Source organism: Haliotis asinina, chromosome 14, assembly GCF_037392515.1.
Source record: "Haliotis asinina isolate JCU_RB_2024 chromosome 14, JCU_Hal_asi_v2, whole genome shotgun sequence".
Lineage (NCBI taxonomy): Eukaryota > Metazoa > Mollusca > Gastropoda > Lepetellida > Haliotidae > Haliotis > Haliotis asinina.
In genome coordinates, this window is record NC_090293.1 from 23,610,300 (window position 1) to 23,637,373 (window position 27,074).

General features: G+C 40.3%; 1 protein-coding gene across 1 annotated transcript; it reads right to left on the minus strand.

Moving 5' to 3' along the window:
• Positions 1-26,947, minus strand: LOC137261392 (uncharacterized). Its single transcript, XM_067799137.1, has 7 exons — positions 26,845-26,947; positions 22,516-22,590; positions 10,830-11,016; positions 5,370-5,599; positions 3,078-3,350; positions 2,198-2,287; positions 1-1,098 (listed from the first exon to the last, which is right to left on the minus strand). Exons 2-7 carry the CDS (start codon positions 22,559-22,561, stop codon positions 776-778), a joined length of 1,149 nt encoding a protein of 382 aa, XP_067655238.1. The 5' UTR covers positions 22,562-22,590; positions 26,845-26,947; the 3' UTR covers positions 1-775.
• Between the last annotated feature and the right edge of the window lie 127 nt (positions 26,948-27,074).

The following is a 27,074-nucleotide window of genomic DNA, read 5'->3' on the forward strand; positions in this document are numbered from 1 at the left end:
TGCAGCAGTTTTAAAAAGTTTATTGGTCCAAAAAATATGTCCAACAAGCGAACAAGATTGCAGCTTAATTTCACATTTTCAAAAAATCATCACCGTTACAAAAGGCAACAATCAATATGTTCTTCAGTTTGATAACAAGTGGTTAAGAACATACCACGTTACAAACATACTGGCCCAGAAACGTCTGGTAATAATGAAGATTATCAGTAGTAATGCGAACATTAAACTAGTTAGAAATTATTCATGTGCGATTAGATAATCACTAAGCCTTTGTTGTAGACCGGAGTTATGTGCGTGTACAGAAGGTGCCCTCAGATTAGAGGACTTATTAGCTGGAGATATGAAAAAATCAGCCTCGCCTTTGCTGAAACAGTGTACATAATCCAGACAAAATAAACGGAAGGATTTGCTTTCAAGCATCATATAGCACATTTCATGACAACATCATTTTGAAGTCAAAACGAAAATATTCTTCAGTTGAACACACCGGCATTCAAAGATTAAATGCTTATATATACAACAGTTGTACACGCGTGCGTGGGGATGAAATGCCATTTGCGTAATATGCGCAAAGACTGGAAGGAAACTGACACTTATGTGGCTGAAAAACTAAATTCGATTTCGTTTATATACAATCCCTTCATTTTCATAATGTCTTATAATGTAAAATAAATATTGTATAGTTTACCCTTTTTACCCTTTTTCCTAAAAAAATGGAGATCGTATTATGATCATTTGGGTTGAAATATTTCCGAAATCAGAAACATTTCCTACGCTAAGCGTCCGAAGAACCCGTGCGTTTGAGACTTTTGAGAAGATTGTTAGTGTGTGACACCAGTACGTTTAGGTCGAGAATGATTATGCTTCCGAACACAATGGACAGGAACACCACTCCAATATAGCCAATGCTCTGCGCACTTGGGCGCACGTCCATCACACTAATCAACTTCCGTTGTGCGGCGGAAGTGTTCTTGCTGTCGATAGTGAGTGCGGCGACTATCTGTTCGATCTTCTGTTTCAAGGACAGTGAGGAGATAGTGGGTTCCCACATTGGCGGAGGGTCGCTGCATTCACAGTAGCACATGGCGTCGTCTAACGCTGAAGAGCAAAGGTTCAAACGTGAAGACAATCTTTTTCTTTTCATAGACTGTTAGACACTCATATGGAACTCATATGGCTATGACGTCCATATGTAACATTATGATCACTGTACACGAAGACTCTATAACCCCGCTTGTTTCAGCTGATATTCAGCTCATGACTTTGACCTTCTCCAATTTTCCCTGTAATGCCTGACTATTTTAACCGTGATTGCTGTGTACTATTTGCGTTATACCATCCTACATCAGATGTTCAGATCAAATGTAGGATGTGGTGCAGCCTTGTGGTTAAAACGTTCGCTCGTTACGCCGAAGGTCAATGTAAACTGCTAAAGCGGTATAAAACTCACTAAGATCAAATGTGTGTTACTTCCAACCAAAAAGAGCGGGTTATGTGTTTCCGCATTTCAGGAACTGCCCTCTCTACTATCAAACAAATATCAGAGATTAATTTTACCTCCCTCACAGCATTAAGGCAACCACTAACCGTCAATAACTTTAAAGTTTAACTCTGAATTTTGGGCAAGTGAAAATAGACTGTGGTGCCCCAGTTCGACGTACAGCTCTATCTCCCTCTATCGACTTTATTTGGATACAATGTATTCTGTTGGTCTGCATTTATGATTTAACTGTGGTAGAGACCTGTGCTCCTTTGCTCAAAACAACCTTATCTCTTAAGGTCAGCCTCATCGCTAAAATTACAACCTTAGCCTTTACTAAGGCTAGCTTCCCGTTGCACAAAACAACCTAAACTAAGGTTAACGTTAAGTTAAGGTTCATAACTAATTATCCTTAGCGTCTCTAGAGTTGGGAAGGGAATATGGCGGCTGTTTTTATTTTATACAAGACTGAGAGAAATTAGAGAAAGCAGAGAGTGTACAGAGACAGATCGAGTCAACTGGTCACGCTGAAATCACGTGGTAACTAGGTACGCTGTCATTACTCCCGCGCTGAAGAGTTCAGCCTTAGTTAAGGTTACGGCTAAGGTTGGAGTCCGAGTTAAGACTGCCCTAAGGTTGTTTTGTGCACTTACCTAAGGTTGTTTTGAACAACGGAACACTGGCCTTTGTGTAGTCCACCAATCTGCTTCTACTTACCTTCATCTGTAGCGACGAGATCGGTGCAGTTGCGGACCCGGGGCTCAATGTCATTGTCGATGTAGTTGACGTTCACATTTCTTAACAAACCTGAATCATGGTAAATGTATTTTTGTTTAGAAACTTTAGTAACTGAACCATGCAGGGTATACCCCTTGAAATTATGAAGATTTATTTTCTTAAAAGAAATTCTAAACAAGCATCCCATTCAACGAAAGCATTATGTACCTAAAGCGCTGAGTCCATTGAATTAGCTATTAATTACTAAACGCCATGGGAGTGAGTGAGATCTTACACCGATGGTAGCAATGTTTAAGTTACTCCACTCACAGGGATACTAAACCTGGACCAACACATTAACAACAGGCGATCATACCACCTTGGGTGAATGGACAAGGTAATATAATGAATATAAGAAGATACAATTAAGACAGCAATATATGGCGAACATGTTCATGGATGGTCATAGTACAAAATGTATATTATCTTCACGATATGAGTTCGCATGGATGGCGGACCACATTGGCATCCCAAAACCAATATTAATGAGTTCGAATCGCTGTATATGATATACGATCATTACTCGATGGATCCAGCCAAAACAGACACAGATGGACACATACTGAACGACAAAATGTATTTGTAAATTGGATTTGACCAAATATTTTGGCTATATGATGGTATCTGTGGACATGTTGAAAGTAAACATGTCAATAACTTAAACACAGAATTATATTTCATTCATTCATTCTTTTTCAGCCACGTTCAAAATTTGTGTATTCAGTACCGTTAGGCGCAATATCACAGAAACTGAATCAAGAATTATTTTCAGCCTTAAAACAGACTGATACAAATCTAACTGGCAAACTAGAGAACTCACCCCCAACGCATATCTTCGCATAGAACGTCCAGTTTGCGTTGTGTTCAAAGACATTGGGAGTGTTACTGATGAAGATAGCCGACTCAGTGTGGTAGTGAACCCTGCACGTGTTGTCGGAGGCCCGGTAAGAAAAGCCCCAGCATTCCGTGTCATTGATCCACCCGTTACGACAGGAAGTCGCGCAATCAGCCTCGCTGTCAACCACAACGTCTTCAATGGTTATTGTCTGAGCTGTAGCTATAGTGTTGTCTCTAGGATCAAACCAACACTCTCCTAAAAGACAAACGTAAAACAAATTGGTTTCTTTTAAATGTTCCTCTGCTGTGGTTTTAAATTGAAAGAACAGGTTTATGCATTTTCCCCAGCTGAAACAAATTATGAATTATTGAAAAATATATCTTCTAGTTCTAGACTTGAAATGGAGTGAGTTTAATTTTACACCACTCTCGGCAATGTCCCAGCTATATCACCGTTGGCTGTAAATAATCGAATCTGGAACTGACAATCCAATGATTAACGGCATGAATATCGATCTAAGCAACTGGGATATGATGGCATGTGTCAACCAAGTCAGCAAGCCTGACCACCTCTTCACGTTAGTTGCCTCATACGACAAGCATGTGTTACTGATGATCATTTCTCACCCGTATCTTCAGTGGTACCTGATGGCCAGGCATTATAGTTCCATGTTCATGGGGGTAGTATATTATTAAGACCTTAAAAAGTGGCAATGGTTCCACTGCTCATGCATATTTCATGCAACCATTTCTCAGGATAAGTGATAAACGTTGTTGGCATAAAAACGTGAAATGCATGCTTAATTCTCATTCACGCGAGATTGAGTTAGTTATAACGCCGCTTACAACCCGTCTTGTGAGTCTAATCATGTCAAGTCCCTTATTCGATATGTAGGCCACAAGCTCTGAAAAATGTATGCATATTTACATATATTTTTCAGTTCGTTACATTGTTGACATATTTGTATTTTGCTCTTTTCCTGTATGCGGGTGCCATAAATACATGAATGTCTTCATGTGCACATAAAATGTATTTGAACGTAGAAGCATTTGAATTATGGAAACACGGTAAATATTCAAATCTTAAATTGTCCTAAAACTATTACTGTGGGATGAAGGATGACATGATGAAGGTTTCAGACATCATCAGTTTGATGAAACCATATTCACATTTCTGCTGCTGCCAATCGTTTAAACAAATGGGGAAACCAAGATTCGATTCCACAATGAAGTGTTTCTGGCGAGCCAACAGAACGCGCAGCTAACTTCAGCCCTTTGAGTTTATTAGGAATATATTTGTATCTCCATCCAACAACCCAGGCACCATTGATTTAAAAATGGCATGCTGGTATCTTAGGTTTACTGTTATTTGCCATCCGCTTTATTCATCCTTCCATTTATTAGATCGTTGCAATTGTAGAAAGCACTATCCGTTCCCCTGAGAATCGGAAAAAAGACAAGAGGCTTTTACTGCAAGTCCGGGTCGTCAGAGTATATCAACTGAGGAACTCTGACCGCTCGATAGTTACCATTGTCGTCCGTATATAAATGTATATGTGTGACCAGCACTTTAGAATCGGTATTTGTATCGAACGCGGGGGATGGAGCCATACTTTCAGGTTTTGAAGTGTGCACGCGGCTCTCAAACGATCAAAGTAATTGAACTGCATCAAGGCATATGGTGTGAAATTTGAACGGGAGTTGGATCTTTTATTTAAAATGCACACAATTTCGACCGAATATCAAAATTAATGTTCCTGTTTTAGGGACACGATAGACTTATCCCTGCATGTGTTTAAAACTAATGCGTCCGTTGGGGCAGGACACGCTTATCATTTTCTCCAGTACCCAATTCAACACAAATCTTCATGGGCAAATGCGTATGATGTAGTTATAATGGACTAAAGTAGAGCCATTGGTCCAGCTGTCCTTGCATTTATTAATAAAGGATGCCACCTGTGGAGCAGGATATTCTCACCCTTTCATTTCTTGACTATACAGTGGAAGCTGTCTAAACCGGCACTCACTAGGGCTGATGAAATAATCCAGTTAAGACAATGTGTCGGATGTTGAGCGGATGATACATGTATAAGCCACGCATGGGACTGAGATTATATGCCATTGTTGACAACGTGCCGAATTGGACAGATGCCGGATTTGACAGCTTCCACTGTATATGTATACCATTATATACTCAACGTTCGATGGAAATGATTTACATATAGGCAAGGAAAGGATCATGTCCTTTACGATATCAGTTGGATAAAAAACTTACCATCGTGTCGCTGACAAATGAAGTAGTAGGACTGGTTGCAGGTTTGTAAACTCCACTTATAGCTAGAGTCCATGGCGACACACAGCTCGTGGTTGGTCGGGTCATTAGGCTGCCCAGTTGCCCATGGCCAACTGAATGTCTCGGCGGGCTTGATGCAGCCGTGATTGAGAAACTGGTTGGCAGCGTCCTGGGTCTCATACATGGCCAGCCACATCATATCCTGGTTCATCCTACAATTTGAGAGAAACATAGCGGCTCAGATATGTCTTCGAGAAACTATGATATTATGCTAATGGCAACCCTTTTGGTACTTCTTTTCAGTGGTCTTTGGCGTGGCTTATCTAAGCGAGAGAAGCTTGTGGTTGGCCCAAGTACGAAACTGGTGTGATTTAAGCTTGTGGTTAGTCCAAATACGAAACTTAACTTTTTATAACCCTTTGTCAGGGTACAAACTATCTTAGGGTTAATGTTAGAGTATGGGTGTTACGATCACCCTTATGCTAAGACATCTTTGTATAAGTGGGGTCAGAACCATAAACGTCTACGTTGATCTCATATTAATGTCTACGAGTCTGTATTTCTACCTTACGATTGACGGCTGGCACCGTTACCTCAAACGTCTCAGTCATCGAAATTAGCTTGAAGAGTTGCGTCCCTTAGACACACCAGACACCGATGATTGTGGGTTCGAATCAGTTTATGTATCTTCTTATTCACGAACATGAACCCCTGAGTGCTGCATCCTCGTTTCCTCGCCCATTAATAGCGACATTTAACCCAGTTCACACGATATATTGGTTCGAATCCCGGTTTGCATAGAATATGGTCACTGGTGTGCCGCCACCATACTTGTGATTTTCACTAAAGCCGGGCTCCCATGAGGCTTGTGTGATTGGTCCCTACCACACTGGACAGAGACAACGTGGTATAACAGGAATGTTATATATAGCGGAATTAAAGCCTATCGCACAGTATAACAGACCGATGTAGCGAGCTACATCTGTATACTATTCAACAATAATTCCATATACAATCAGTTATTGATCGTTCCTCAAGAACACCTCTGCATGATCGTAATTCAGATTATAACATTGATCAGGTGCTCTAAGAAGCGCTGCAACATGTTTCTTAGTTGTATGTCCTCCTGAGAGGGCACGTAAGTCCCGAAACGTTCAAAGTAAATTTAAACTCTCTACTTTTTAATCGTAGAATATGTGGGCTTTTGTTAATGTCCGGCTAGATTTGTCAAAATTGCTAACAGCTAAAGGGATGGTGTAAATCCAGCTTGGGGCCATGCACGTAGCAAATTACCCATGCTCCCTAATATGGTGACCTACCTTCAGTTGCTGTTAATCTATAGCATATTTTACATTGTCTTGTTAATTCTGGTTAAAAAACTTTAGACTTAATTATTAGTTTTAAATGGATAGCTGTGGTATAGTAGTGGTTTTGCTGTTCATCCTCAACGGGGTTTTAGTTTATTTATTGATCTTCAGTATAATTATTAATTGTTCTACAATGTGGCTGAAATATTGCCGAAGTGACGATAAATAGTAACTCACTCACTCACTCTTATTTGTATCGCTAGAAATATCGGAAATGTTAATGACGATATATACAGGTAAACGTTAATTAAGCACCACCAAATTCAAAAGTATCTATTCTGAATAAGTGTCAAGTAAGGACAATGAAATTTCACAGTATTCTATATTGTCTGTGCATCTCACGTATCGCAGAAATAAAATACAGAAGACGTACATGCACGGGGTCTTTCGACTGAAAACACAGTGTTGTTGTGGGATACTTGGGAGCTGAAATTGGAACGCTGATGCAACAGATCGTATAGCATTGTTCCAAAACGACATGCCGAGACGAAGGCTATCCAATATCTTACGATGGAGAATCACTGGCATGCATGGCACCGGTTTAGCATGTCGTCAAATTGGTATAAATTTTCTATCTCAGTCATACCATTGTTAGCCGTGGAAATTGGAGACGTCAAAGACCGACCCAGACCTGGACGTCCAAGAAAAACCAGTTCTCGTGACGAGAGGGCCTTAATTCCCTTAGCCAGACGCCATCCAATGACCCATGCTGAAGACCTCCGTAGTCTGTGGCGTGTGGGCGTCACGCTGTCCACGAATTGTGCAGGTTAAGACAAAACCACAATCTCAGGTACTGGCGTTACCTTCTGCACGTCACTGGCGAGTCTGGCGCCGCCGCAATGAAGCTTATAACCCGGAAATGACTGAACCAACGGTCCCCTTTCGTGGTAGCTCAGTGATGGTGTGGGGTTATGTGTCCTACGACTGCAAGCTGGACCTAATCACAATACAGAGAACGTTTAACGGCCAACGTTACATCTTGAATGGTGCCGTAATACCCCATTTTCACAATCACACACTTGTCTGTCGTCCCCTATTCATTGATGATAACGCCAGGTCCCATCGTGCCAGAGCAGTAGTTGATCAAATGAGGATCAATGCTATTGACAATATTTCATGGCCAGCAAAAAGTCCGGATCTTATTCCCATAGAACATTTATGGGATTATCTTGGGCGCCAGTTGAGAGCCAGAGATCCTCCTGTGCAGAATGTGGATGAACTGCAAGAGGCTCTTCACGAGGAGCACAGAGACTCCCAATGATTAGCACCAGGCGTCTCATTTCAAGCATGAGAAGGCGTGTTGAAAATGTGATTCGTATGATAGGTGGCCACTCCCGATACTGACTAAACACTTCCCAGAGATAGCCCTGATGACAACACGCATATCCAAGTTGAACGTTTGACATTGCAGATACCAGTATGGACTGGACACTGATACTTTTCAGACTTCATGAAATGGTCGTTTTGAAGCTTATTCACCACAGCTGTTTATATCTGGCCCAGGCAGGCTCTTTAGTCTGCCTTCTGCTGAGAGCGAGGAGAGTAATGAGTCATGGCTTGCGCATGCGTGTACTAACTGTTGCTATGGCTGGCATCATCATTTACAGATGGCGGCCATGTTAGCAACCCTTTCCATCTGAAGCTTAACTCACACTATTTCTCCACTCTAACATTGTTTGTATTAACATAATTTGTGTTATCTAAACACTTTACTTTGTGGCAAACCATAAATGAAGATTAATGACTGTCTGTAGAAATCTTGACAAGGGAGGTCACAGTAAACAAACCCAGTCTGGAATCCTGTAAAACTGAAAAGTATGTTTAGTTGAAGTGTCACAATTATCTTATCTGGGTTTTCTACAGAAAACTGTTTACGCTGTCGTAAAGCCTCAATTACCATCTTTCAGATGAAATTAACACAGTTTATTCAAGCAGGGTTTGTTTTCACATGAATCTATCACAAACATAGGTTTCATTCATACAGTGTGGCAGACAGAGTACGCTGGTTGTTGAACATTCTAGTAGCCCTTCCGAGAAGGTTTGAAGCTGCATTTTGTGTATTCTATATGGAGCAAGTTTAAGTGTTATTTTCGTTGGAATTTGTACTCAAAATGGAATTACTGTGCCGAAAATGTGCTATTAACTGCAGTGGATGGATTTATCAGTTTCAAAACAGTGAGTCCAAATTCCTTATAATTTTGAGGCCAAATACCCTGCTTGAATATGACTGCATGACTGTATTGGTAGAATTAGATAACACACTCAATGTGCATATATACTGAATTACAGGAAAATCTCTACAAAGACCTCTTAAAGCGATTTGAAAATGAACAGATTCTTCTTATTATAATGTTTTGAAAATGTACGGAATGTCAGCTTTCTGCCTGAATAAATCCAATACATACATACATTTCTTAAACAATAGTAGATAGCAGTGATGTATGTGACAACCTTGACCAAATTCCATTGTATATTAGTGCCTAAAGGGAATACCCGCAACACACGTGCATGTTTTATATAGCATGTGCGGTCTAGATCAGGGCTCAGGAATGTACAGTCCAACCGCACTGCCTTGTCTCTCTCTGCCTTCCTGACTCAGCCAGCCACGCTGTGTGTATCAACTAAGATGCCTGGTCCTAAACAGCTGTGTCACATAACTCCAATAAATTGGTATCAAAGATAATCACCGCCTTCGTTATTTGTGCAGTGGTAGTGCAAGACATCCCTTCAGCAAAATCATTCCTCTTTTCCATTGAGGCAGACAGGAAATTGAATGATTTCAATGTTGAACTTTTCTAAAAAAAAGGGTTGTGCTTAATTAACGTTTAGATGTATATATTAGGGTGTAGGATCCGACATTGTCCTAAGCCACGGTGTGGATTCCGGGTCAGAAAAGCCGATGATTAAATGAAGCGGGTGGTACGTCTCGGTGAGCGTGTAATCGTATCGTGACGTTGCTGACAGTTTTGTTCACCACCATGTTTCTCAGTGGCATCTGTATATCACAGTAGGCCGAGCCCCGTAGTAGAAATATGACGATAGCGTGGGAGGGAGGTACAGGCAAGTTTGCAGTTTGCCATTACATGGTGAATAAACCTAGCAACATCTGTAGAACCGGGCAGTTTCTGTTGAGAATAGTTTCGAGAATGTGTTCACTGATGGACAGGGCGCATAATTAGATGGGATATGCCTTCTTACAGTAGTGTAGACCTTCATATGTGTTGGGAAATGGGGTTTAACGTCGCACTTAAAAATGTGTCGTTCCTATGACGATGTGCATGCGTGTGTATGTGTGGCTGCTTGTACTAGTCTAGACTTGAACTGGTTTTATAATGCTAGCTCACTGAGATACCATGCGGCAGTTAAGCATGAATACCCCACCCAGACACATTATGTTGATTCCCAGCCGACCAGTCCTTGTTGTACCCATTAATGCCGAGGGCCTGGCAGGGAACAACCAGTACCATAGTTTAACGTCTATAAGTATGACCCGGTCGTGACCATCTGCTCTCCGGGAGGACGCTGGCCCTTCATAACATGTTCAAATGAGTGAATGAGAATGCCTTTACGTCACTTTAAGCAATATTCCAGCAATATCGCGGGGGTGGACACCAGAAATGGGTTTCATTGTACCACTGTGGGATATCGAACCCGGGACGTAGGCCTGACGGGCGAGCGCGTTAACCACTAGGCCTTCCCATCGCCCCCTGTACAAATGAATATTCGAAATTTGCCTTCAACATCATTACTGCCGCACATTCAGTAGAAGTGGTTCTCACCAACATCAAATACCTTTTCATAAAGCACTTTATCTTGATATCCTCATCGAAACTGAGATAAAGATATTCTAAATTCCTTTAAACTTATAACGACCACATACTTTTCATGTGTAAACTGTTGTTAGAACGAGTATGAACATTTTCCATCTTGAATAATTATATCTAGTTTTCTCACGATAAAAACATCGTTATTGTCTTTGCTGTGCAATGGGAAGAAAGGCAGTAACGTGCCTCACGGAATTATCTTATCCAGACTTGATCTAACTCCATTATTGATAAAGATAAAACATACTCACAGTTTACTGAAGTTTCCATTCCATTCAGTCATTCCATCTACAAACTTCAGTTCGTTAATAGTGTTCCCATTTTTCACTCGGAACAGCTCGGCCGTTTGGGCTTCACATATCAGCTTGGCTTCGTTCCACGTCCGAGGGGTCGTGTGTAGGTAAAATACAGACCGAACAGATGGATAGGCATTTGTCTCTAGAAAAATGAAAACGACAACGACAACGTATTAAGATTTTGGCGACACTACTGTATTCGATACTATGGACGCTGCATCAAAAGAGCCTATGCAAAACACTGCTTTCTGTACAATTACATGTTATGAAGCTGATTTAGGAAGCCTCTTCCTTATATCCAGTATCTCCTATTAATTTGTATTTACACCGAATGTATCTCAACACAAGCTAAAACAGTGATGTAAATATACTCTTAAAAAATGCAAACTTGACATCTCTTAAAAAATCCAAGCTTGACATGTTGTTTTGGAGTTTCTTTACTGAGCGTATATATCTGATTCAAATTTGACATCAATGCTGAATTACAGTAAGTTTAAATTATTTACAAATTTTCAAAACATGATTATCCAGAGATCGTTTGGTAAAACCCTTCCAGGGTTTTTAAAGTCAACCAGTCAGAATGAAATATCAGTATCTGGTGTGATCTCGTGAGCATTGATAAAGCCTTAGCGGCGGCGGTCCATAGAAAAAAAGGAGATGTTTTGAGGAATGTTGTGATACTCTTGCTGAAGTTCTACGTGCATTTTGCGTAGTATTCGAGGTCGAGGATGTCGCTGGCGTAGGCGCCGATCAGTAGTATCCCACAATGAGGGACAAAGCTGTTGATCGAAACGACCGCGGTAACACCTGAACATTGTATTGCTGGAGGAACCCGTCTCTAACAGGTGCAACGTGAGTTCGAATGTTGTCATGCTGGAAAGATCCACCCTTGACGTTAAGGAAGGGAGCGAGATGACGTTACAAAATCTCGTCTCTATACCGAACCCCCTTCAATGAACCTGCCAAGTGCACAAGAGACGTGCGGTCATTACGATGTAGACCTGCCCTGCTGTACACAGTTACCGGCGTAATGTTCGTTGCGACGCCTGTATACACGTGAACGGTCATTTGCACGTCTGAGAAGAAACCGTGACTCATCACAGAGCAAAAGTGTCCTCCGTCTTGCTCGCGACCATTTCACTCGTTGTCCGTACAATTGTAGACCTTGTAACCAGTAATATGTCAAGACGTTACGTTGACCTGGTCTTCTGGCAAAAGGTCAGCCTTCCCGCAGTCGATTGCACGGTGTGTGGTCGGAGATTCGGCCTTGGGTTGTTGTGGATGTTGCGGTCGATGTGCATGAATGAAGATGTCTCAACCGAATGTATCGATCGTCGGCGGCGGTGTTAACTCAAGGTTGACCAGACCTGAGACTGACTTTAATAGTCCCAGTGTTGCTGTATTTGGTCCATTGGTTTGCAATGGTGTATATGGACACGCCAAACTACACAGCCACCTCATGCTGCGAAGCCCGTCTGGTCGATGGCGTTGTGTCCTTGAGCTTTTTGTCATTCTTGGCATTATTTTATAGAATAAAAGTCTATAGACTTAAAGCAATACATGTGGAGTACCGTTGATGTGGCGTTTTAAAGCCTATAGTCATATGCTTCAGCTTGGTGATCACAGTTTGATGAAGCTCTAGCTATTGCATGTAGGATGCGTTTTAGCGACACACTGAGTGTAACGTCTCGATTTTGTTCAGCGTTTCTCCTTCTACATGTTCTGTCGTCGGCAACCATTCCTCCACATGTTGGGGTTAAACATGGATTGATCTGTGTCAAACATTTTCCTAAAGTTCAAAATGTCCTCGGTCAATGTTCTTTACTTTTAACTGTATAGATCCACCGTACATTGTCTTACGTGGTCCTTGCATGTGTGACCCCTCAGAAGCACGCGAGCGTACGTTCATTGTTCTCCCTAAAACTTCCTTTTTGACTTTCCTTTTGTGATAAAATAGCGTTTAATTTTAATTTTAGTTTTCGGAATAAAGGAAGAATAAATCCATTACTTAGATATGCAAAGAGATTTGGTCGCATGTGATGAAGCTTCATAGTAAACATAACTCCACGACCAATCGATGAATATGAGAGCTGCTGGATATTACAGTTGAATATTGGATGTATTATGTATTATGTAATATTGAATGCACATTGCTTGCTTATAGATTTTTGGGTAAAGATGTAAAAAAAGCAAATTGACTTGAATATGTTGTCTATATCGGCGTTCATTATAAAGTCACTAAATTGGAAAAAGTCGAATTCCTAATTTGGCTACAGCACCGGCTTGCAACACTAACACAAAGAATATTCAAGTATCAGAAAGTATTCTGGTTGGATGCGTACATGTCATGACAGAGTAACTTGTAAATCGGTAGAGCACAACTGATCGATCGTAGTAACAGTGTAACCCCAGCGCAAACCTTCTGAGGTGTATCGTTGTCTGGATACAACACATACATGAACTGACTAACATATTTCCATATCTATGCCAGAGAAATACCATGTGAATTCTGCTGTACATCTTTAATGTCAGATGTGCATCCAGAAAGTTAACCAAATCTAGCAGTGCATTTATACTGGAAAAAATAAGTTAGTGATATTGGTATTTTTATGATTGCTATTTTATCAGTGTGTCAATGAATAAATAGATCATTATTCAAGATTTCAAAATTTGCAAATATCTTTAACAATTTTTGTCCGGTATGTATACATATAAAAGAAATAAGGATTGATTAATTGTAGATTGACTGGGGTATTCAGGTATGTGAAGAACCCATGACGACCTGCTACTTGACAAGTATTCGATGAGCCAGCGCAGTGAACGCGTTTGTGACAAGCAGGCGGGGCAAGTAATCTGGACGAATGCACTTGGTTGCTACAGGTAGATTGCCGATTAAGCACGTGAGATACACGCTGACCGAGGCGTGAAATCAATACCGCCGCTGTTTATCACGTGTCTCGTAGAGCGATTTAGTTAGGCAAAACACCACCACGACACGATTCGCACGAGGAACTTTTCAATATTTAGACGACAACCTGTTTTCCTCTTGTTTCAAATGGAATATTCTGGAGGGCATTCCCATATTTGCACATTGGGGTAATTCGTGGCTCATCTACTACTTGACAAGCAGTATATGTGGATTTACAGATACTGCAAGACACAGCATTATGAAAGGAGTTATTAAACATGTACAGCATCACGTAATGTATATCTACTGCAAAAGTATTACAACAGACCGCGTGACACTGTTATATTATACATAAATACCATGAAAGAATGGGAAGGAGGGTGTGAGTAAATATGAACACCGGAAAGTAACTTTATAAACGGATTCCAGAGGTTGTTACAGTCAAATCCTGTACGCATAGCTGTCATTGGGTGAATAGGGTTGATACAGCACGAATGTTGAGAGTACAGTTAAAAACTTCACACAACGGTAACCAGTATAATAATAAAATCTTCTCTCGTGGACAGTAACAACATTCTACCAAAAGATACATGAAAATGTGTGACATCAGGTGTTCGCAAAACTGTGTCCACACACTCAATTCTGACTGAGAAAGGAATTGCCAGCAGTTGAAGTTTCGGAATTTTCAATGGGACAGCATGGGATACAAATTCACAGGTTGGGACATTCCCTCAAAAAACATTCGGGAAGTACTGCTGAAAGACGCGGACAATGTAGCTTGCTCAAGGTTTCACAAAATAATCGTCTGCGGCTCGTGGGACTCAAGGACACATATCAGCTTTCCCGGTACTTGTAATGTACATAAGATGCAACTACTACGAACCCATTAACGACACATACAGATCCGGGTTAGAACTCTCTAGTAAATCCATGCTCGTCCACAAGAGGGGGTATGTGACCAAAATGTCGGATGCATGTTATTGCATCCCAAATGTATAGGTTTTGATGTAAGTGGTTTGTAGGGCCCCATCTGTCGAATGGATGGAACGATAGTTCCATGTCAAACAACAAGCAACCAGCTACACATATACTGTGTACGCAGTCCTTTGTCTTTTCATGTGACCTCTCACTTACGTGACCGACCAATATTTTCAAAGACATCTGGTCGTTGGGGTAGTCCAGTCCAGCGGTTAAAGCGTTCGCCCGTCACGACAAAAGGGCGGGTTCGATTCCTCACATGGGTACAATATTTCAAGTTCATATACTAGTGTCCCTGCCCTGGTTTTGCTTAAATATTGCTAAATGCGGCGAAAAAACTCACGCACTCACTCGAGTACGCCTCGGTGCTTTTGTGCTAGTTTTATACTCACTTATACTCAAATAATCTCATAAAACGAAATGGAAATTTATTCAAAATGCATTGCTGCAACCAGTGTGCGAACATTAACTGGCTTCAGCCATACAACATAGATATGTACCGGTACGTTACATATTGTGTTTGTTGTTCAATGCCGCAGTGGGAAATAGCGGAAATAAGGACTTCATTACTTGGTTTCTAAATAAAGGTCGTATTCTTATTTTCATTGTCAAACACACCGTCAGTGAGGGACATTGGTTCTAGGTTTCCATCATGGGTTTCCCCGGCGCGTATTGAGAACCACGGCTTGTTATGATATAAAGGTCTGGCCTCTATAGTAGGATATATTGGAGTTTTGCTTGAGTGTAAAGAAACGGTTGCAATTGCGCTTCATCATTATGTTCACCATGATAAAGTAATACGGAAGCTTATAAATAGAAGTTGCTCACTGGTCACGAGAGGGGCATGGGCTCATGTACATCAATCCATGGGCCCCGCGGAGCCAGAGCACAAGGTACTTATCTTACCGAGCACCTACGTGTTAACTTTGAAGCATGCATCTTGCTGTTTTTCCAGCAGGTATTGTCGCAGCAGTGTAATTCCACGTCTTAACATTCACCGGGAGGGACTACATTTGAACGGTTTATCAAAAATTATTTAATGGAATACGAGTCATCGCTAAGTTTTGCACAAGACACAAGAAAAACAGATTTAGAGTTATCTCTAACTGAACAGACTACACGAAAAGCACATGTGCACCGTGCGTGATTCAACGTTTTTCGAGATAAAGAAATACTTTCTCGAAGTACCGAATGAGTTGCCACTGGCAGCGGGGTACATTGCAATGTACCTCGGTTGTAAGTGGGGTGCGTTGAAAATAATAGAAGAGCGTTCAGCCAATCAGAAACGACATTTATGTGTGACGTAAGATAAAGTGACGTTTTCCCATCATAGCCTTGATGCAGTTGTTGTCTACTAGTATCTAATGTCAGATGTAACGCTGTCCTTTTGATTGACGTGGTTTTTCAAACGATTATGCAAAAGAGGGTGGAAAAGTAAAACTGAAGTGTTTTATATACACAAGAGGTGAAGCGAGAAGTTTCATTGTGTATTATGACATAACTCTATTTGAGTTGCTTGTCACTGGCTGATACTAATGTATTTCGCCTGTTTTGCTTTTAGTACACTCAACAGCAAGCGAAACGCAACTGGCTTTTTGTCAAGTGTTTTCTTAACCATGAACGAATACTTCTGGATATTTTTTTTCGAAAATTGCGTTTCATTTGTTGTTCAGTATAATTTGCAAGGAGTTAATGGGTGCTGGAGGCCCCTGCATGGGCGTGACGATGGTATATATAGCTGTCATTTGATGAATAGGGTTGATACAGCACGAATGTTGAGAGTCAAGTTAAAAACTTCACACAAGGGTTACCAATATAATAATAAAATCTTCTCTTGTGGACAGTAACAAGCGTCCCAGTTATATAGCCATTATATATGTGGCCATTTGAACAGATTAACAGATTGTTCAGATGTGTTAAGTGCATGAAGTAGGTATAATCATGTGGCCTCCTGAAAATGGACAAACGTGAGGAATCTCATCACATTTTTAACTTCAGGTGTATTTGTATATCAATGACCTGTTATCTTTCGTAATAATAAGTTTATCCACATGAAAACAATTTAATACATAACATCTTAATGTATTCGGATTTACGAAAAACGATTACCACAATATTCTCAACAAGGGTGATGTCCGGAGAGGTGACTTCAATTTCAAATGGTGAGATTTCTACCTCCAGCCTGTTTCTCATTAACGTTAGAGATATATTTGCCAAATTCCTTAAAGTTTTCGAAACGCTTTTGATTGACATATTGAGGAAAGTTTCTAATTGTTAAGCATCAGTGACAAAGATTACGTCCGATGCACCTCTACATTTTAACTTATTCAGGTTCGGATGATCAATTGCCTTGCCCTTGCATGAGTTTATGACCGCAGGCACGGCTGAAGCAGGATAGTCTCACCCACTTTCGAACCCCTGGTACCATCACTATTTGATAGTGATTCGCAAACACATAATCTTCATCTACAGTGGAAGCTGTCAAAACCGGCACTCACTGGGACTGAAGACATAATCTGGTTTAGACAGTGTGCCGGATTGTAGAGCTGCTGATGAATGTACGAGCCGCGGATGGGACTGAGATTTTGTGTCGGTGTTGTCAATTTGCAGGATTGGACAGATGCCATTGTGAGATCTTCCATTGTAGTTTCTTATTTAGATATCTCTTACTCGTGTATGGAAAGGATATTGTGCTTTTATCTTCAATGAACTCTCCTGTGTCGATAGGAAAACAGCTCAGTTTAAAGGATTAAAACATAGGAATTAGCTATGTCTAAGCAATGGATATTTACAGACACTGGCATCACTTTTCCTGCACAGCCAACTTTACCTTAATGTTACGTCCGGGATCGCCATACAACTGGTTGTGAAGACATTGTACCTGGTTCTGCTGGCCTACGTACATAGGAATATGGTTATTAAGGTCGCAATATTTGTTCTCTGTCACCTATCGATTGTGCGATGAAAGCAGCATTTCGCGTTACTTAGTTAATTGGCGAAGTCATTAATGTCAGTATAAGCACTTATCCTATAACTAGAATCGGCTATGTCTATTGACCAAATCGACGTGTAACGTCCAAGACAATACATGACCACCTTCTGGTCTGGGTTTCAGGACAACGTATCTCTTGTGTCAGCTAATGGGATGATCGGCTGATTTTAGTGTAAGGCTCATTTCATATCTGTCATCGTGGTATTCGTCTTTGTTCATGCTGTCAACCACTGGTTTGACAGGTGTAAGTGCAGACTGGTGTAGGTAATACTACTGTTTCTTTCATAACTAAACGGCACTGGAACTCGAAGCTTCCACACATTCACATGACATGACCAATAGAAACCAAATAGTCAAGCCAAACTGTTAACGTCACGAAATCTGTCAATGTTTTTATACTGATATTTGTATAGCAACAAAATCCAGCACAGAAGTTCAAAAGCGCTTTTGTCCACGATCACTGGAAGTCAATCTCAGCGGCACATCGTAATATCAATCTCAACTCCCTGGGGACCATACAACTCTTGCAGCCACCAGGCGCTGCAAGTTAATGTAACATCCCTATTCTTTTATTTCGAGGTACATATTCACACCTGGGTGGACGGGGACACACAGTACTTAGTCCAAGTTTACTGCCGTTGCTGTACCCGCCACACGTTATACCATTCCATGTTCAAAGATAATTATAAGAAATTAATTATAAGGACCACCAACAAAGTATGCATCGGCCATTGTGCGATACAACCACACAAGAACGGGGTGTTATGACACGCAAATCAGTCGCTATGATGAGAGAAGCTTCTCATTTCTGTTCCCAGGTGGTATTGCCATTCACATGAACGACTATGTTCCATCAGTAACCCAACAGTATCGCGGCAAGCGGCAATGTTGAGATTCGAACCCGGACCTCGAACGAAAATATTAAAATTTTAATATGTTAACGATAACATCTTACAAATGTCGTTATTTTCCGACGTTGAGACAACTTTCTGTATATTATTTCCACCGCTGATCCCTGTTTTAAACTTGCCAATCCTAGCTAAACGTGCTTTCTTGACTACACAGGTCTAGACAATGTATAATCTTTATTAATCGTCAGGTGCTTCCATAGTGGTTTGTGCGTTATTACTATTTTTTTCAAATTCCATATGGACCATTCAGTTTCTCTTTGCTTTTGCTTTCTTTCATTGATATGGATGGCACATCATGCAAATACACAAAGCTGTGAACAAAGGCTCTTTGAAGTGTGCGTTAATAAAGTGAAGTTACGTAGGACCCTTGCGAATACATACCCGGTGCCGCCAGAACAGACAGTCAGGTCTAGAAATCCATATTTAGACGAGGCAACCGGCTATGTTACTATGGTTACATGTCCAAAATAAATTATCAATAAAGCAAACATTTACCTTCCTTTGAACCCCTACATCCTTCTTCAAGCATCAGCACCGTGAATTATTGTCACAGTTGTAAGTCAAGTGAAAGCCAGACATGCAATTAAGTAAATGGAAGTCTCCGACTTATATCATGTCTAACAGTTGACAAGATGGTTTGATCTCTGTGGCATACATATTAAATAATAACATCCATGAAGAAAATATGTTTTAAGATTATTGTCTTATCAAAACACACGAGGCACTGGTAATAAACCATATGCATATGCAAAGTACATATAGTGCTGCTCGTGATCCCGTTGGGACTGGGTTTAGACTCAGTGGTCAGAGGATCCTGGCACCGATATAGGACGCAACATTTTACATATTTGAGAGCGATCCTGTTGTGAAGATCAAGACTGCATAGTTCTTCCTGACACCTCCTAGCTAGCAGACCGATGGTAACACCATATTGACCTTTAAGCATGTTTACGTTTCCATTCAATAAACATTATAAACATGGAACGTTTGGGTGTCTACGTTTGTTGGTCAATATAGTAGCCGTCACGAAATTTGAGCCACGTTAAGGCCATTTGATACTTGTAGCAAGAAGATTTTGTCGCGTTCAATGTCTGTTTAGATTTTCGTGCAACAACCTCAATGAGGTATCCACAGGTTGTATGTGAGTAATGGAACCTTGACCACAATAATATACTAACTGGAAAGCAATTTTCGAAAAAATGAAATTCCATAAAAGTTGGTGTTCACATTTGTGTCTTCTATTTGACATTTTGACAAAAAGTCAGAGCTGCGTTTATTTTGCTGTTCAGTGTGTTTAAATCATAGCGAGTAAATGTCCAAGATACGATTACTCACAATGAACTAATTCACTGGAAAGCAATTTTCGAAAAAATGAAATTCCATAAAAGTTGGTGTTCACATTTGTGTCTTCTATTTGACATTTTGACAAAAAGTCAGAGCTGCGTTTATTTTGCTGTTCAGTGTGTTTAAATCATAGCGAGTAAATGTCCAAGATACGATTACTCACAATGAACTAATTCACCGAGCCTGACCATTCAACCCTCCTGGTCACCTAACAATGCCCAATTGTAACCCTAAATACATACTAGGGTATCAGTCGCAAACGTATGGTAATAAGTTTGGCCGTGTTTGCTTTCTCAGATTGCAGGAAAATATATCCTTATATCATTGACGATTGTGCAGTTGAATATACAGTGTTCCCAGAAATTATTGAGAAAATCTTTGTTTTTTTTTTCTAATGATGCTAAGATTGGAAAAAGGGCTTTCACTATGCACTAAGCATACTAAATAAGGGAGACAACTCTTGAAGGCTTAGAAGGCAGCTCAAGAGTTATCTCCCTTGTCTGAGCAGACGGCTTCCTGTGTTGACATGGCAGAATTTACAGCAAGAGAGAAAAGAAAGCTCATTCTAAATGATTTTGAAAGGGGTGAGGCTGATGCTAAAGTGTTAGCTTGTAGACATGGTATTCCTCTGTCTACAGTATACAGAACTTTGAAGAATATTCAAACAGGAACCGGGATAGAGCACAAAGCAGTGGCAGGTCGGCCTAGGAAATTCAGTGTTGTGGATCGCCGAAGACTTGGGCAGATTGTGAGAATGGGCAAATTGAAAAGTGTTGAGAACATCAGAAGTGAAATGATTAGCAGAGGTAGTCCTCAGGTATGCAATGAAACAGTTAGGCAGGAATTACGGAGACTTAATTGGGTGAAAAAACGTGGAATTCCCTCGCCGTTGATGAAAGATGCACAAAAGGAAAAAGGTGTCGGGCTCATGAAAATCAAGATTCGGATAATGTTTTCTTTTCGGATGAAAGTTCTGTTTGGCTGTTCCCTAATTGTGTGAAAATTTGGACCAAAGATACTGTCAAACCTATCTACCAGCGACCAAAACATAGCCCGAAGTTTCACATGTGGGGTGGCATATCGGCTCGCGGAATGACGCCATTGTGTGTTTTCACGGGAAACTTGACAAAAGAAAGATACGTTGACATTCTAAATGGTCACCTTCTTCCGACAGCACAAACATTGTATGAAGATGATTGGATTTTCCAGCATGATAATGACCCAAAACACACTGCGCGCTACACAAACAGTGGTTGTCGGGCGAAAATGTTCAAGTTTTAGACTGGCCCAGTTACAGCCCAGACCTATACCCAATTGAGAATGTGTGGGGAGTCATGAAGGACAGAATAAACCAAAAGGGACTGAGAAATATTGAAGATATGAAGGCCGAGGTGGTCCAATATTGGGATACCCTGTCACACGATTACCTACAAACTTTGATGGGTAGTGTGCCTAGGCGTATTCAGGCATGCATTGCTGAGCGAGGAGGTCTAACAAAGTACTAAAACAAGACTGAGACTGTAAAAGGATGATGTTTTAACATGTTTATGTAAGTAAAACGCCAGACGTTAATAAACGTAATGAGTTACATGACGCAACATGATTCTCAATAATTTCTGGGAATACTATATCTCCTATCTGTTTCACTTGATAAGGAAGACAAACATGTGGAAACTTTTTTACAATTTTATTAACAGCAAACACAAGCTTACAAGAAACAAATGGTTCTAATGATATAATAATAACTAACTATAAGCTCATAAACGACAAACAATCGACCGTCACTTGACGTATTAGCCTAATTTAACTTTTGAGTTAAATGAGAGTGGCTCTAAATTTTTGGGTGTTTTCTGAATATCGCCAAGTTCATGTGAGATGTCTCCTCTACCTTATTTGATGAAACAAAATTTATAGAATGAATGCTTTCACGTGTCTGTTACAAATTTACAAAGTTATTCTGTCACAACGTAACCTAACTGAGAGGTAGGTCAGTGGTATCTAATCAAATCGTTAGAATGTCAGATCAAGCCGTTACGGTCAACGAGATTCGACACACAAGTGACATAAGAGATTAGTATCCAGCAATCTATATACGTTGACGACATGGGTAATAATTAAGCTACCTTTACTCAAAGGAATAGTAAGTATGTGTAGGCTGCAGAGAGACAACTGATTGTCCAACTGAGATATGCTTTTTTTTTCCTTTTTTGTGTTTTTTTTCTTGTTGTTTGTGTCATTTGTTTCAATTAGTGTTTTTGAGGTTTTCTTGTATTTGTTGTTGTTCTTGTTGATGATGTTAATTTCGTTTAGTTGTTTTTTTTGTTTTGTTTTGCTTCGTTTCCGGGGGGTTTTTTTTTGTTTGTTTGTTTTTTGTTTGTTTCTTTTAGTTGTTTTTTGTTGTTGTTTTTTTTTTTTTTTTTTGTTTTTTGTTTTTTTTTCTCTTTTGTTCGGATGGGAGAGGGGTAAATTTCTGCTGACGTCTAATAAAACCATAGACACACTACTAACCTGAGCAGTACGCTAGAATGCCGAATAACCAAACCAGTATCTCCATAGTCGCTCCCTCACATCGTCAGCCGCAGTCTGTAAATAAAACCATACCTGAATAGAGAAACCTTGTTAATCAGGACATCCGGCTCTTGGGACGGCCCGTAAGTTTTAGGAACACATTCCTAGATACAACGAGCGTTGTCAATAAGGTGACATAATCCTCCACCTCAAGTTATCAAATCAAAAATAAAATGTAATGAAATAGAAGATAGTAGTTTAAGATGAAGTTAAATGTCAACAAAAACATGACCAGTCAACCTCTCTTGATATCCTGCTCAGTAGTTTTTCAAACATACTTTCAAACTTACTTTGACCTTTACGTGAATGTCTTAGTGTATAAAATAGGCAAAATAGTAATAAAGAAATTACGCAATGAAAAACATTCAAGGGAAGTATTGAAAGCCTATGAAAAAATCCAGTGAGTCGTTCATGAGAACGGTCTTATAATCTTAGCAGGCAGCTTAATACGTTAAGAATCATCAAAGTGTAACTGTGTTTTATTACTTTATAATGGTGGCCATAATCGACTGTGTTGAACCTAGGTACCAATATTATAGAAATCTAGTCAATGTTACTTGTCGTATTTGTCGTATATTTTATGCATACATCCATTAATACATTCAGTGGCGCGGAGATATATCAGCTATCATACAACCATCTAACAGTAGACTTAAATTCATCAAGCGAACGCCATTCAGAACAATCCCAAGACAATATGGTATACTCGTACGGCAGTCACCGTCGGTGTTAAACAATGTATGTAACAAAGCAGTATCCAAACAACAGTCCTGATCTGGGAGTCCAATAACAGTGCACTGACTTAGAGTGTGTCGTACAAAGCATCAATTAATACAACGTCGCAACAACTATGACTATTGGCATCCCCTGTGGAACACTGTTTCAACGGAGTGTCAACGATTCCACCAACAAAATATGATAAACAGTACATACAGAGACGCACAAAGTAACGTTCTATGTTTTATTTAACATGCTAACAAAGAGGCGTCGTCAAGCTCATGAAACATTTAAAGTTGTTCAAGAAGACTTACAGCAATGGTTTTCGTGTTTTATTTGTAATACTACTATGGCGATTAGTGTGACTGGTTGTCCGTGTAAAGCAATCATATTGTCATCGATGCATTGCAATTGGTCCATAGACAGTTGAGATTCCGATCAAATACCACATGCCAAATATATGGTAAGTGTGACATGAAACTCGGAGGATAATAACTGGAGCACTCAGCTGCCAAAAGGGAGGTGTCGGTTCTGTGAGCAAGTTTCAGCAATGTTACGATATTCGCTTTGTACAATGTTACGGTATTCACTTTGAGTAACGGTGCGGCATTGGCCATTGGCCGTGTATTTGGATTCGAACCGAGGTCTATTGACGAACGCAAGCTCGAGCAACAAGGCTCTGTTGTGGTTACTGGTTTTTGACAATAAGCAAGATCTACACATGTAAAAGTTCTTGCTATGAGTGATCATGTCGTGAGAGTACCGACAGCCGCTTGGCAGTATCCCAGCAACACCCTTACAACAGGAACCAGATTGAAAACATAACACATTATGGACGGGGAAATAAACTTGGATACGGGCGACCGGTTCAACCCCAAGGTCACTCATGACGATAAAATTCATCAGTGTCACACAGAACATATGATTATTGTAAACACTTCACCCAGCGTAAAATACCCACATGTTTTCTCTCCCACGAGAATCTGAGTTAAAATCGACTGCCGACTACCATCAGGTTCCCTGACTTGGTTTGTGCATGTTAGTGATCGATGTTCTTGATGTCACTCACATGATTAACGGGTACAAACATTTCCCAATGTCATCATAACGGTGAGTTCGACATTAATCTCAAAACCAACCACCAACCTTCCAATATTATACAGACCAAGCAATGTTGCACTCTGCTCGTACGTGGGCATTGCCACTTATTTATACTAGTATTCATAAAATGTATAAAGTAAAGGTCGTATAATTTTCATGATAATTCGAATGGAAACTTTAATTTCTTACGTCTATTTCGACTTCTTCTTTGCGCTCAAATCCTGAACTAAATCAGGGCTCGACTTAGTGCTTTGTTACTTGCACTGGTGCAACCCCATACTACAAACATCAACCTAGTACTTAGTCTAACGTGCACCAAGTGCATGCCAGTGTTTCAGTAGCTAAACTTCAGCATATTGTTTTTATCTGCACATCGCAGTAAAAGCAGAGCATCTGGAATTTGTTTCGTGCAACTTGGTTTCTATCTTAGTGTGCACCTGTGCAGGTAGGTTAGCATCTCTTAAATCGAACCTTGTGAATGACGTCACTAAACAATTCGATACAAGACAATGCTTCGCTACAAGAGAATACGAGACGGGGTCACCTTCCCTTCAGTACAAATCAACAATGTTTCGCAAGGACAAAACAGCCAAGCTCTGTAGCTTCTACTACACAACTGTGATATATCTATAAACGACATCAATATCGAATGGCAATTTAATTATGTTATTGTTTGTTTCACATTAGGCCCGTTCTGTCGTTTGCCTGGTAATTTATGAAAGTTTAACTATTTCCCATTTATAGCGAACGAGAACGAAGTGATACACGTAATATTAAGTGCTGCATGTTTCTAGGAGATCGGGTCCTGAGCCAGAACTCATGGAAGAACATGTTAAAGTACAAACCACCCTCACCTCTTATCATGTGAGTAGGTAAGTGAGTGATTTTAACGCTCAAATATGAGGCTGTGCGTGTAATATGCCCGTAAATATCAGGGCGTATGGACTTAATGTAGGATGGTTGGTTTGTTGGTTTGTTACTCAATGCCGCACCCAGCAGTATTCCAGCTTTATAGTGTCTGTCTGGACATAATCGAGGACCAGGCAATCCAGTGATCAACATCATGACCATCGATCGACGCAACTGTTGTACGATGAAATGACTCAACCAAGTCAGAGACTCTCACCACCAGATCCCATTAATCGCCCCTTACAACAAGCATGGGTTGATGAAGATCAAATCTAACCCGGATCTTCATGGGTAGTTTAATGTATGAGAAGTACCTGCAGTAATGTTGGACAAACATGAATAAATGACACTTTTGTATGGATAACAACTTAGTATTTCTCTTTATAAGACGTTTTAGAGCTAATTCTTGCTCCCTCATCAGATGAATCTATAGAATTTTTAAAAATATGTATTCATAATAACAGGTATTCATAGAAATGGCACAATCGACCCACACTATGAAATCAGTGTTTTAACGTTTGGTCGTAATTATACGTTACCTGCATAACTAAATGTCTTGACCTAACGATAACGCCCTGACAGCTTCCAGTATTAAAGTTTAACGTCAACCATGAGGGGGTACACACCAGTCACAGACAATGCTTAAGAATTTTCAGAAAATCATAAGGTTTTAAGTGTTGCGCTCGTTTGGAAATTTAAGGACTAGAAGGCAATAAAATGATGTAGGATGCAAGGCGATTAAAAGAAACAGAAACAGCAAAAAAACGAACAAAAGAACACGCGCCCGATTGTACGAGAAAAGTACCTTGGTCGAACAACTTATAACACGGGGAAGTATGAAGCTCTTTTAAATCGTGACAGAAAGTGCCTGCCCGACTGTGCCAAAACTTGTCAAATGTAAATATAAACACCAAAGGCAGACGCTGATGGAATAATGCTCAACAGAAAGTGAAAGTTGACAATTGCCATACAATAATGTGGCTGATGCTGTTTAACTGATCTCATGAGTATAGGTCAAGTTGGAATGAAGTGAGTGAGTATGGTTTTAGCTATGTTCAGTCAATATCACGACGGGGACTCCAGTTATTAAAGGAAAACCTAGCTCGGAATAAATACCATCATTGTATATTTCACTGAATATACTCTGGACTGTTTAACTATTATTACACTGCTATTTCATTGTCACTAGAGTGAGTGAGTGAGTGAGTTTAGCTTTACGCCGGTTTTAACAATATCCCTACAATATCACGGTGGGAATACCAGAAATAGCTTCACGCATTGTACCCACCTTATAAATGAGAACTTCCAGCATTTGTCATATTGTCCGAAAGACGAAACCGAAATGCTTCAATGCGGAAGTTTATAAATCCTTAGGAAAACATGGCCTACAACCGGTGTTACTTCATACAGGATATATATTCGATAAACCTTAAGAACGATTTATGTGAACATTTCCTTATATATATGTGTATCCCAATTGTGTGGGAAGGAGCACAAAATTTGAATACAGATGTCAGTTTGAAAACGAAAACACAACCGTACCTTTAAAACAACTGTAGAAGACGCTCACTAATCCAGGTAAAGCACTCTCGCCATCATCACCACAGCGAATGCCGATACCTCCTTCAACAGCATCAACAGCGTTAACTCTTTGCACGCCGGTAAACAGGTGTTGGATCGATGTGTGGACGCTGTCCCAGTCAGTGTCAGGAAATTTACCTGGTCTCAGTTTGGTTGCTGTTGCTTATAAACTAAAACACTTTTACAAGCTC